At 41.0% G+C, this 13,363-nt stretch overlaps 1 protein-coding gene across 20 annotated transcripts in view; it reads left to right on the top strand.

Annotated features, from left to right (window-relative positions):
* The window catches only part of LDB1 (LIM domain binding 1), a 236,549-nt gene extending 225,288 nt beyond the window's left edge, over positions 1-11,261 (top strand). For 15 of the 20 annotated variants that reach the window (XM_056531455.1, XM_056531462.1, XM_056531460.1 and 12 more), the window contains 2 exons: positions 2,033-2,104; positions 10,924-11,261. In XM_056531455.1, coding sequence (XP_056387430.1) covers positions 2,033-2,104; positions 10,924-11,154 — 303 coding nt within the window. In that variant the 3' untranslated portion in view covers positions 11,155-11,261. Of the gene's footprint in view, positions 1-2,032; positions 2,105-10,814 lie in introns of all 20 variants that reach the window. The other 5 variants (XM_056531469.1, XM_056531459.1, XM_056531458.1 and 2 more) reach the window with 2 other exon arrangements.
* The last annotated feature ends 2,102 nt before the right edge of the window (positions 11,262-13,363 follow it).

The raw sequence follows: 13,363 nt of genomic DNA, 5'->3' as shown, positions 1-13,363 counted from the left end.
CGCTTAAAGTTGCCATTGTGTGTTAATCAATGAATAGGACCACTAGAGAAATGTTTTTTTTAAGGGATGGTGCCACATAAGATACAGGAGCAATAAATGCCTTGTTAACATTAAAGGGGTACTCCCGTGGAAAACTTTTTTTTTTTTTTTTTTTTTTATCAACTGGTGCCAGAAAGTTAAACAGATTTGTAAATTACTTCTATTAAAAAAATCTTAATCCTTCCAGTACTTTTTAGGGGCTGTATACTACAGAGAAAATGCTTTTCTTTTTGGATTTCTCTTCTGTCACAACCAAAGTGCTCTCTGCTGAACTCTGCTGTCCATTTTAGGAACTGTCCAGAGCAGCATACACTTGCTATGGGGATTTTCTCCTGCTCTGGACAGTTCCTAAAATGGACAACAGAGGTCAGCAGAGAGCACTGTGGTCATGACATCAGAGAAATCCAAAAAGAAAAAAATTTCCTCTGTAGTATTCAGCAGCTGATAAGTACTGGAAGAATTAAAACATTTTAATAGAAGTAATTTACAAATCTGTTTAACTTTCTGGCACTAGTTGATTAAGAAAAAAAAAAGTTTTCCACGGGAGTACCCCTTTTTAATGCTCTGTTAACATTGAATAGATTTTTCAATGCAATATCATCACAAACTGAAGACCTAAGTAGCATATATTTGCCTATAGGTGGTAGATGTGGGTTAGGTAGGTAGATATGAGGGAGGTAGGTAGTAGTGATGAGTTGCAGGAGCCATATTCAAATTAGCGATATTTCGCCAATATATGGACAAATATTCGTCCTATGTTTGCCAAAATTCTCTTATTTGCGATGTTCCTTTTTTTTCCATGCGAAAATTCGCATGAAATTTGCATAGTGCGCATGCGCGATTATATCTTTCACCTAAAAAAGGAGGGATCAGTGTCCTCTGACTGGAAATGGCGATATTCGCGAATATTTGCATATTTGCATACATTTGCATATTCACACAAAAAAGAAGAATATTTGTAATTACGAATATATATCACTATATTCTAAAGATTCGCAAAATGCTGATATTCGCGGTAAAACATTTTCATTTCGAATATTCACGATAAACACTAGTAGGTAGATATGAGGTAGATATTAGAGAGAGAGAGAGATATATGTGGGTATAGAGAGAGAGACTAGCCACTATATAGGCCCTACCATATAGAGTAGAGATGAGCGAACTTACAGTAAATTCAATTCGTCACGAACTTCTCGGCTCGGCAGTTGATGACTTTTCCTGCATAAATGAGTTCAGCTTTCAGGTGCTCCGGTGAGCTGGAAAAGGTGGATACAGTCCTAGGAGACTCTTTCCTAGGAATGTATCCACCTTTTCCAGCCCACTGGAGCACCTGAAAGCTGAACTAATTTACGCAGGAAAAGAAATCAACTGCCGAGCCGAGAAGTTCGTGACGAATCGAATTTACTGTAAATTCGCTAATCTCTAATATTGAGTATGGTATCCCCACCAGTTTGCCTCCAGCTGTTGCAAAACTACAACTCCAAGCATGCCCGGACAGCCAACAGCTCTCCAGGCATGCTGGGAATTGTAGTTTTGCAACTGCTGGAGGCACACAGGTTGGAGACACTGATATAGAGTATAGAATACTCCTTTGGCATTGATTAGGTGAATGGACACGTTTCCCCTATGTCAGTGCATATACAGAACATAGGCCTCAAATATAATGGGGAGATTTATGAAAACCTGTCCAGAGGAAAAGTTGCTGAGTTGCCCATAGCAACCAATCAGATTACTACTTTCATTTTTGAAAAAGCCTCTGAAAAGTGAAAGCAGCGATCTGATTGGTTGCTATGGGCAACTCAGCAACTTTTCCTCTGGACGGCTTTTGATAAATCTCTCTCAATGTGAACAATGCCTTGCAGCCTACACCCACCCGTGCTCGTCCTTACAGAAGTGAAATCATGTGATCTTGAGTGTTAGTTTTTGTCTTGGGCTAAAAATTGTAGGAATTTTACTGTTTTTTCTTTTTTGTTTGTTTTGTTTTTAAATATAGAACAGGCTGAAACGGGTGAAAAAAGAAAGAAAACCGTTACTCGACCCTAAATTTTCCCCTGCAATGCCACAGGTACGGTGCTCCCCACCGACGTCACATACTTTGGTCACGTGATGCTGCTGCGGCCAATCACTGGCTTCAGCAGTCGCGTGCTGTACAAGCGAGAAGAGACCCCTGAGGCCAGTGACTGGCTGCATTGTTACGTGACCAGTGTTGGTGAGGTAATTGAAGCAGCGGTGAATTTAGGGGGTGCGTAAAGGTTGTTTGTTATGTTTTCTTGTATTGTGTTTTTTTTTTTTTTTATTGTTTTCAGCTCTGTTCCAGCCTGTCCTTAAATTTTTTTAAACTACTAAAAAAAAGCTCCTTTATAAGTAAACACCAAAATAAAACTTTATAAATGAAGAGTTGGGGATATGTGAGATAAAGTAGTGACCTTAGAGACCTTAAAGGGGTATTCCAGGCAAAAACTTTTTTTTTATATATCAACTGGCTCGGGAAAGTTAAATAGATTTGTATATTACTTCTATTAAAAAATCTTAATCCTTCCAATAGTTATTAGCTTCTGAAGTTGAGTTGTTGTTTTCTGTCTAACTGCTCTCTGATGACTCACGTCCCGGGAGCTGTCCAGCTCCTATGGGGATATTCTCCCATCATGCACAGCTCCAGTGACGTGACATCATCATCGAGCAGTTAGACAGAAAACTTCAGAAGCTAATAACTATTGGAAGGATTAAGATTTTTTTAATAGAAGTAATTTACAAATCTGTTTAACTTTCCGGAGCCAGTTGATATATAAAAAAGTTTTGCCATGAATACCCCTTTAATGTTCCTATGCCAGGCATAGACCACCTTCAGTGCTGCAGATGTTTTGGACTACATCTCCCATGATACTCTTACAGCCAAAATGGTGCCAAAGCATCATGGGAGATGTAGTCCTAAACATAAGCAGTGCAAAAGGTAGCCCATGCCTGTCCTATGCTATCAGAAATCAGGACCCACAGCTAATACTTGACATGGAACACTGGAGCCAGCGCCGGGAGCTCGTGATGTCATAGCCCCACCCCCTCATGATGTCACACCCCGCCCCCCTCAATGCAAGTCTATGGGAGGGGGCGTGACGGCTGTCACGCCCCCTCCCATAGACTTGCATTGAGGGGGCGGGGCATGATATCATGAGGGGGCGGGACTATGAGGTCTCAAGCTCCCGGCTCCAGCGTTCGGAACAGTTTGTTCCAAATGCTGAGCAGCGGAGTACCCCTTTTAGCACTTTCAGATGGCCATGATCAAAGTTGATCATGGCGCCTAAATGCAGGAAATTTTCCAACTAGCTCAGGGGGCTGATCGCGACCACCGCCATAAAATCGCGGGCTTCCGGTCAGCTCAGAGGACGAGTAGAATACCAGTAGACACAAAAGAATACCAAAGTCCATGATTACTGCTTTTTTGGTCGCTTCTTATACCATAAAAAAAAATAACAGCGATTAAAAAGTCCTTAAATAACAAAATGGGTACCAAGAAAAACTACAAATCATGGTGCAAAAAATGAGCCCTCACACATCCCTCTATATCGAAAAATAAGAACTATAGGGGTCAGAAGAGAACAATTTTAAGCATACTGATTTCTGTACAAAAAATGTAAAAGTAGTAAAATAAAACAAAACCTATATAAATTGGGTATCATTGTAATCGTATGTACCTCCAGAATAAAGATAGTGTATCATTGTCACCGTAAAGTGCACGGCATAGAAACGGGAGCCCCCCAAATTACAAAATTTCGCCCCACAAATAATTTTTATTTTTATTTTATTTTGTTTATTTTTTTCTTACCTTAGATAAGTGATGTCTTTACAAAGTACAATTGGTAGTGCATCTCTATGGGAGAGTTGGAGATAAAAGAGTACAGCGCTTTGGCACTCCCATAGATGTGCATAGAGACCCCCGCTTCGTGCAGGAGGAGAGCCTAGACCCAGTAGTCGGACCCCCCACAATCACACTTTTTTTTTTTTCTCCCCAGAGATACATTTTTCAAAGCTGGAAAACCCCTTTTGGGTACATGCCTACCTGGCGTATACGCAGCGTATTTCACGCTGCGCAAAATCTGCAGCACCAGCGGTAAATACGCTGCGTATCCCTCGCTCACCATACACACAGGGCTTTCCGGCAGCAGCCCTATGTGTGTAGTGAGTTTTGGAGGCGGAGCCGCAATTCTCTGTCACGCCGGCAGATGGCCCCGCCTCCAAAGCTCACTGCACACACAGGGCGGCCGCTGGAAAGCCTTGTGTGTATGGTGAGTGACTGATATGCAACGTATTTCCCGCTGCTGCTGTAGATTGAAATACGCTGCATATACGCCAGGTGGAAACGTACCCTTAGGGTCTATTCACACGTACAGTATTCTCCGTATTCAGATGTGATGTGCAGGGTTTCAGGCTGTGTTCAGTCATTCAGTTTACATTGAAATCTGCAGCAGAAAATCTGCGCATCAAATCTGTGCAGAATACTGTACGTGTGAATGGACCATTAAGGGGTTTACATTTTTTTAAATTTTTTTATTTGGAATTTGTTCGTAAGCGCCAACTAATTTCCTTAGCAAATCCGCACCACTTGTAATTTTGAGCTGCATTTTACCCTAAAAAATAAAAGTCCTTTTGACTAATAGGCTTTTCCGAGCGGATTTCGCTAAAGAATAAACATGTTTATTCTTTCGGGGAAATATGGATCTCTGGCAAAGTTCCTGCTTCGGAACTTCCCTAGTGTGCACTGAGCAGCCAAATCCTATTGAGATTAATGGGATTCTGCTGCAAGTGGATGCGCTTATATTCCCTTCTGATGCGAATTTCTGTGAACGGTTTTAAATATATGAAATAGCGGTGCGCCTTTTTTCAAGACGTGCGTCTCTTGTAGAATTAATCTGCATGTTATAAAAAGTGGAAGCAGGTGCTCCGCTTTTCACATGGTGCGTGTCAAATTCCATGCCAAATATACCTAGCTGTGAGAAAAACACAAGGTTTTCACACTGTTAGAATTAGTGAAATGTGTTTGTGTATGCCCCCCCCCCCCAAAAAAAAAAAGATTTTGCGCATGAAGCCAATCCATTTTTTGTATGTGTGTGTATATTTAATATATATAAATGTTTTTTAAATAAATATTTATATAAAGATATATAAAATATTTATATAAAGATATATATATATATATATATATATATATATATAAAGATATATATATATATATATATATATATATATATATATGTATACTGTATAACATTTAAATTATATATTTTATATTTTTTTTATTTATATAAATATATATTTATATTAAAGGGGTATTCCAGGCAAAACCTTTTTTTATATATATATCAACTGGCTCCGGAAAGTTAAACAGATTTGTAAATTACTTCTATTAAAAAATCTTAATCCTTTAAGTAGTTATTAGCTTCTGAAGTTTTCTGTCTAACTGCTCAATGATGATGTCACGTCCCGGGAGCTGTGCATGATGGGAGAATATCCCCATAGGAGCTGGACAGCTCCCGGGACGAGAGTCATCAGAGAGCAGTTAGACAGAAAACAACAACTCAACTTCAGAAGCTAATAACTATTGGAATGATTAAGATTTTTTTAATAGAAGTAATTTACAAATCTGTTTAACTTTCCGGAGCCAGTTGATATATAAAAAAAAAATTTGGCCTGGAATACCCCTTTAAAATATATATATATATATAATTATAATATATATATATAATATATATATATATATATATATAAAATATATATATATATATATATATAAAAATATATAATATAAAATATAAAAATATATAAAAAAAAAATATATATATATATATATATATATATATAAATTTAAATATACAAAATTAACTATTAAAACCTTTTATATGGCTGAAATGCAATGCAACTAAATTTCTGCAGTTACCTCCTATACCAGTGCTTTCCAACCAGTGTGCCTCCAGCTGTTGCAAAACTACAACGCCCAGCATGCCCGGACAGCCGGGCATGCTGAGCGTTGTAGTTTTGCAACAGCTGGAGGCACACTGGTTGGGAAAAACCAATGCACCACATACAGTACCTCCTGCTAGACTTTGTGGCACCGTTTCTTTAAATTAATTTGCTTACTTGGCTGCTGTAAAATCCTGAGATGTGTTACGTGCTCTTTTGCGTTGAAATGAAATGTTCCGCTTTTTTTGATGTGTATTTTGCCCCAAGCCCCTGCCTGCAAAAGTGTGTAATGTTCTCCATAGCCAATACCGGCACGCAGAACCAGACCTGCCTTGGAATCTAGTTTCCCCCATATCTCGAGTCTTATTTTCGGCCGACATTCCTAGTGCAGCGATCTCCTTCATCATGGGAAACCACTTCACAATTCCTGGAAACTTGGCAGAAGGGTCCCGATGGCTGCCCGATTGCTTTATTCTGCGCTCGGGACGTCATATGTTTAAGCGAGAAGTATCATGGGGGGAAAAAAAACGTATCCCCTATTCAAAAGATATGGGATAAGTTTAAGATTGTGGGGGGTTCGATTACTGGGACCCCCCCCCCCCCCGCGTACTCCTGTACGGGGCACGACTTTCCCTGGGAGCGGCAAGTCATGACCCCCGCAGGAAGTGACGGCCGACGCACCCCCTCCATATATCTCTGAGAGAGCCGAAGATAGCCAAATGGTTCCTTCATAGAGCTATATAAAGGGGGCATGTCGGCTGCCGCTTCGCTCTTTTATTTGATCTATGTATGATTTCAGGCCCTCGTTCAATCTTTGTTGGGGTGGGTTCACCCCACGATTTTTCTATACAGTTTTTGGATACGTTTTAAAAAAAAAAAAAACAACAAAAACTATGCAACCGTACAGCAAACCGTGACCATAGACTTTCCATTCAAAACCGTATGCACCATATTGTATACGGGTGTCTCCGTTTTTCAAACCACACGGTTTAACTTTTTTTTTTCTGGACAGAAAACTGTAGCCTACCACGGTTTTTGGTCCGGGTGAAAAAACGTATTAACCTGTATATGTTTTTTTTTTTTAACATGGGAGTCAATGGGAACCGTACAGACCTGTATGTGCGTACGGTTCCATCCGGTTTTCACCATACGGTTTTTGACTTTGCACAGTTTTTTTTTTCTTGGAATTTCAATCAAACAAGTGAAACTTTATTCATAATGGAGTGAAAAGTTCAAAACGTATACGTTTTTTTTTTCTTAAAAAACGGATGCAACCGGACATCATTTTTCAACCGTGTACAGATAAATCTTTGTACACACGTTTTGATACAGTTTAGTCAGGTTTTGAGGAATCAATTTTTTTTATCAAAAACTTGATAAAAAAAACTGTATTGCACAAAGGCTGGGTTCACGCCACGTTTTTGCAATACAGTTCCCGTATCAGGTTTTTAATTAAAAAAACAGATTCCTCAAAACCGGACTAAACTGTATCAAAACTTGTGAACAAATTTTAATCCATATACGGTTGAAAAAAAAGAAAAAAAACGTATACGGTTTAACAAAAAAAAATGTATAGGTTTTTAACGTTTCACTCCATTATGAATAAAGTTTCACTTGTTTGATTGAAATTCCAAGAAAAAAAACTGTGCCTAGTCAAAAGCCGTATGGTGCAAACCGGATGGAACCGTACACACATACGCTTCTGTATCGTTCCCATTGACTCCCATGTTAAAAAAAGAAAAGTATACGTTTCCTTACGGTTTTTCACCCGGACCAAAAACTGTGGTAGGCTACAGTTTTGGGTACGGGAAAAGAAAATGACAAAACCGTACAAGACGGAAAACGGTTGCAACCGGATGCATATTTTGGCATACGGTTTTCAATGGAGAGTCAATGTATACGTTTCCGTACGGTTTTCAAATTGAAAAGGTATACGGGAACTGTATTGCAAAAACGTGGTGTGAATCCAGCCTTACCCGATTTACATTATGGGGGAGATTTATGAAAACGTGTCCAGAGGAGAAGTTGCTGAGTTGCCCATAGCAACCAATCAGATCACTTCTTTCATTTTTTAAAAGGCCTCTGAAAAATGAAAACAGCGATCTGATTGGTTGCTATGGGCAACCGGTCAATTTTTCCTCTGGACACATTTTGATAAATCTCCCCCTATTTATTTTCCGAGCGGAATTCCGCTTGAAAAAATCCGGTGCAACAGCCTCCAATTGCTCTCAGTGGGATTCTGCTGCACCATTCACAGTACGGCATTAACGCAGGAACATCCCCAGATTTCGCCGAAAGAATAAACTTGTTCGTCCTTTCGTCGGAATTTGCTCCAAAATGCATTGCCGTCTATTGAGATGGCGCATTTCCAAATGGTCCTAGCACCTTTTTTGTTTTTGCAGTCATTTGCTCCATACGGAATCTCTGCCCGAAATATTTCTGTAGTGTAAATGAGCCCTTACACCAGTGTTTGCCAACCAGTTTCCCTCCAGCTGTCACAGAACTACAAGTCTCAGCATGCCTGGACAGACTTTGGCTGTCCGGCCATGCTGGGAGTTGTAGTTTTGCAACAGCGGTAGAGCAGTGAGAACTGTATAGCTTTATATGTGTACTATACAGTGGCCGGAGGTGGTCAGAAAGCTGGATTTTGTTCTTGAAATAGATAATATGCCATAAATGTCTTGGTTCACACGGGCGTATTTGCTGCGGAAAGGATTTTTCTACCATTGACTTCAATGGTCATCAGAAAATCCGCAATAGAGGCAGTTTTGCAGATTTTTCCTTCGGACCCATAGAATTCAATGGTAGCAGATTATCTGCTGCGGATTTTCCACAGCAAATACGCTGCAGAAATTCTGCAGGTAATCCGCCTATGTGAACGTATCCTAAAGGGGTTATCCGGGAATAGAAAAACAGAGCTAATTTCTTTCAAAAACCGCTCCCTGTCTGTCTCCAGATTGGATGTGATATTGCAGCTTTAGTTCCATTGAAGTTAATGGAGCAAAGTTGTAATACCACACACAACCTAGGGACAGACGTGAAGCTGTTTTGGAAAGAAATTAGCTCTGTTTTTCTTTTTCTGGATAACCCCTTTAAGGATATGCTCACATGACGGAATTCCATGGAGGAATTCTGCCGAATTTTACCGCCCATCCCATCCCCACAGCGGAATTTCAGAGGAAAAAATTCCCCATTCCGTAAAATTTAAAGACCCCTTTCATTTTGCGGAATTTCGTGGCGACTCCAATCCCATTGAAGACAGTGGGGCTTTGAGTTTCGAGAACACTGAAATTCCGCCAAAGTTCTTCCAGGACTCCCCTGCAACGTGAACATAGCCAAAAAAGGCTCTGGCTTGCGGTGTAGTCACCTACAGGGGGCACTGAAGAGACAACCTTCTTCTAGTTTTGTAATTCTGCCCAATCGCAGTGGCTGGCTCAGCACCTGTTGCAGAACTACAACTCCCAACATTCTTTGACAGCTAGAAGCACCCAGTCAGTGTATAGTGTTAGATGTCTGCTGCGAGTATTGGTTGTGGAGAATCCCGCCTCAATATTTATGAACCAGTTGCATATTATAGAGTTAATTGATATATTTAACATATTTGTACATATACCAGTTTTTTTTTTACCCCAACCAAGGTGCCTCCAGCTGTTGCAAAACTACAACTCCCAGCATGCGCTGTCCGGGCATACTGGGAGTTGTAGTTTTGCAACAGCTTGAGGCACATTGGTTGTGAAACACTCATTTAAAGGGGTGCTCCACTGGAAAACATTCTCTTTTAAATCAACTGGTGCCAGAAAGTTAAACAGATTTGTAAATTACTTCTATTAAAAAAAAATCTTAATCCTTCCAGTACTTATCAGCTGCTGCATGTGCCACAGGAAGTTCTTTTCTTTTTGAATTTCCTTTCTGCCTGACCACAGTGCTCTCTGCTGACACCTCTGTCCATGTCAGGAACTGTCTAGAGTAGGAGAGGTTTGCTATGGGGATTTTGCTCCTACTCTGGACACAACCTAAAATGGACAGAGGTGTCAGCAGAGAGCACTGTGGTCAGACGGAAAGGAAATTCAAAAAGAAAAGAACTTCCTCTGTATTCTACAGCAGCTGATAAGTACTGGAAGAATTAAGATTTTTAAATAGAAATAATTTACAAATCTGTTTAACTTTCTGGCACCAGTTGAGAAAGAAAATGTTTTCCAGCGGAGTACCCCTTTAAAGGGGTACTCCGCACCCCTAGACATCTTGTCTCCTATCCAAAGGATAGGAGATAAGATGTCAGATCACTGGGGTCCCGCTTCTAGGGACCCCCCCCCCGGGATCTCGTCTGCAGCACCCACCTTGTACGGCTTCCACCTCACACCGGCAACGCTGGAGGCTTCGGATCCCGACCACAATGGCGGACGAGCGTGACGTGACGACTCCGCCCCATGTGACGTCACGCCCCGCCCTTTCAATGCAAGTCTATGGGAGGTGAGTCGTTACGTCACGCTTGTCCGCCATTGTGGTCGGGATCCGAAGCCTCCAGCGTTGCCGGTGTGAGGTGGAAGCCGTACAGGTGGGTGCTGCAAACGAGATCCCGGGGCTCCCCAGCAGCGGGACCCCGGCGATCTGACATCTTATCCCCAATCCTTTGGATAGGGGATAAGATGTCTAGGGGTTGTGGAGTACCCCTTTAAACCCAGGCAGAACTTGCATTCATGTGACTAGTCCCATGCAAGGTTCTATACCAGGAGCAGATATGGGTAATGCGTAACACTTGCTGCTTTTGTACTGACCGTAGGGCTTTAATCCTACATCCCTTTACGTTGCGTACATTTTTGCAGGCCTCCGCTTTCCCCTGACCTCCGAGAAGCCGCTTCTGACCACGCGTAGTAGTGGAAGGAAGGGACACGCCTCTGCCTTGATTATGTTTCTGGAACTCTTCCCTTTCAGGATGTAATGGTGGTGGGCGAACCAACCCTTATGGGAGGAGAATTCGGGGATGAAGATGAGCGACTGATAACCCGCCTGGAGAACACTCAGTTTGATGCTGCCAATGGAATTGACGACGAGGATAGCTTCAATAACTCCCCCGCACTAGGCGCCAACAGCCCCTGGAACAGCAAACCACCTTCAAGCCAAGAAAGCAAATCGGAGAACCCAACCTCACAGGCTTCACAGTAAAGATTAAAAAAAAAGAAAAAAAAAATAGAATAAAATATATATATGTGTATAACAGGCCGATGTGGAGGAACAAAAAAAAAAATGTTTGTTTTAAAATAAAAGTCGAGAAAAGAAAAAAAAAAAAAAAAGTTGAAACTTATCTACCTGTAAATTGAAATAAAAAAAAAAATTACATTTTAAAATGAACCCCCCCTTTTGCTGCAGGTTATACCTTTTTTGAGGAAAGGGGTTACAGTGAGCGGAACAGAGGTACTGTGGACCTGTAACTGCATATGAACAAAGTTAGTCGGGGGCGGGGGCTTGTGCATTCAAAGGCGTAGTGCGGGGGCGGGTTTTATTGTCAACACTAAAATGCTAGCGGGCCGTCATGTAGCATCTGATTGGTTGGGCTAATGGACGAGTGACCTCACTGAGGATCACTAACAAAGCTAGTAACAAGTGGCTGCCATGAATGCATGCTAAATTGGCTATAGATGGCGCCGTCGTTCCAGGGAAAGACTTGTGACCAGTAGGGGTGCTGTGTCACCAGTTGCTGTTCTTGGTTATTAGCCAATGTAGTTAAACATTTTAAATATCAAAAACTGGATTATTTTATTTTTAGTCCTCCCCCCTTTCATTCTAGCAATGAGTGTAGGGTTGTCTCGTTCTCAGGTCCCAACTAATAACTTATTAAAATCTTTCGATTTATAAAAATATATCCAAGAAAATCACTGGTGTCATGTCCGAATTAAAATGTGCCTACTTTAAGATGACTTTCATTAAGCCCCCTTAAAAGTAGCCTTTGAATTAATCAGAGCTTAAAGTCAATTTCCACCTTTTTTTTTTTAACACTTTGACGGTTTTAGCCCTAATATTCTGTGTGGATTTATTTCCATATAGATCTTTTTATGATGGTTGGAGCTTATTTTTTCCTACACAGTGGAGCAAATCTCTTGTATAGACAGAGAGCTGAATGATAAACATGGGGGAAGATTTATCAAAACCTGTCCAGAGGAAAAGAGGCCCAGTTGCCCATAGCAACCAATCAGATCGCTTCTTTCATTTTTGAAAAGGCCTCTGTAAAATGAAAGAAGCGATCTGATTGGTTGCTATGGGCAACTCAGCAACTTTTCCTCTAGACAGGTTTTGATAAATCTCCCCCATGGTTTTCTGTGGCCACCACTAGGGGGAGCTAAGGTGCTTACTGTTTTACCATAGAGTTCAGTGAATAAACATTATGCAGTAAACTACTAGACTCCCTCTAAAGGTGGCAGCAGTAGGCACGATGTTTATAAAATAAAACTCTATGCAGAGAATGTGGCGCTTTGTATCAGGAAAAAATTAGCTCGAATACCTTCAAAAATATATATATAGAATTATGAATTTTATCCCTTAAAAAGTTGGTCGAAGTCTGACTGTTCCCAGATTCTTGGCGGGAAGAGAACAGAGAGGCTGAGCGCTTCTCTCCCTTGAATCAACCGAGACCGTCCCATAGACTTACACAAGGAGTCCGTCGCGGTCACGTTGTATGGAGCTTAGTAGGGGATGCGCGTAGTGTGCACTTCTCCCATCTTCTTCTAGTGTTTGAGTCTGAATACCCAGACCCCCGACTGATCAAAACTTCCGATATGTGGGGGGGAAATTAGTGACGGTGCCCAAATTTTAAACCAAAAAATAAATATTTTAAGAAAAAAAAGTTAAATCCGTATAGAATTTTGGATTTAGACTAAACACAACATGGTGTGCTAGGGTGGAAAATTACTTTAAAGAAGTCTATGCCATTTTTGCTTCCCAATGTGCAGCTCAAGTAGACCCCTGACTATTCATGGACCTCCAGCTGTTGCAAAACTACAACTCCCAGGAGTTGGCTGGCCGGGCACGCTTGGAGTATTAGTTTTGCAATAGCTGGAGGTCCGCAGTTTGAAGACCACTGCTTTATGCACATGATACCACAACTACATAAGGAATAGAGTGGAAATGCTACTTTTATTCCCTATATAGATATTGATTATACTGATACCTCCAATGGCGTCCTAACAGGGTTGTACGTAGAGGGGAGAGCAATAATAGACCCCCCCCCCCCCCCCACGAAAATATAAATGCAAGACTATGGCCACACAGGTATCCTCTTCCGTCAGGTAGCTTGGCATGACGTGGGCATTAAGTTAAGTTTTCCTATTGTATATGACATTATCCGTATATATATAAATTTTATTATTTTTTTCTTTTT

This window comes from Hyla sarda, chromosome 7 (genome assembly GCF_029499605.1).
Source record: "Hyla sarda isolate aHylSar1 chromosome 7, aHylSar1.hap1, whole genome shotgun sequence".
Lineage (NCBI taxonomy): Eukaryota > Metazoa > Chordata > Amphibia > Anura > Hylidae > Hyla > Hyla sarda.
Note: the sequence above shows the minus strand (reverse complement) of the source record. Positions and strands in the feature narration are given on the sequence as shown.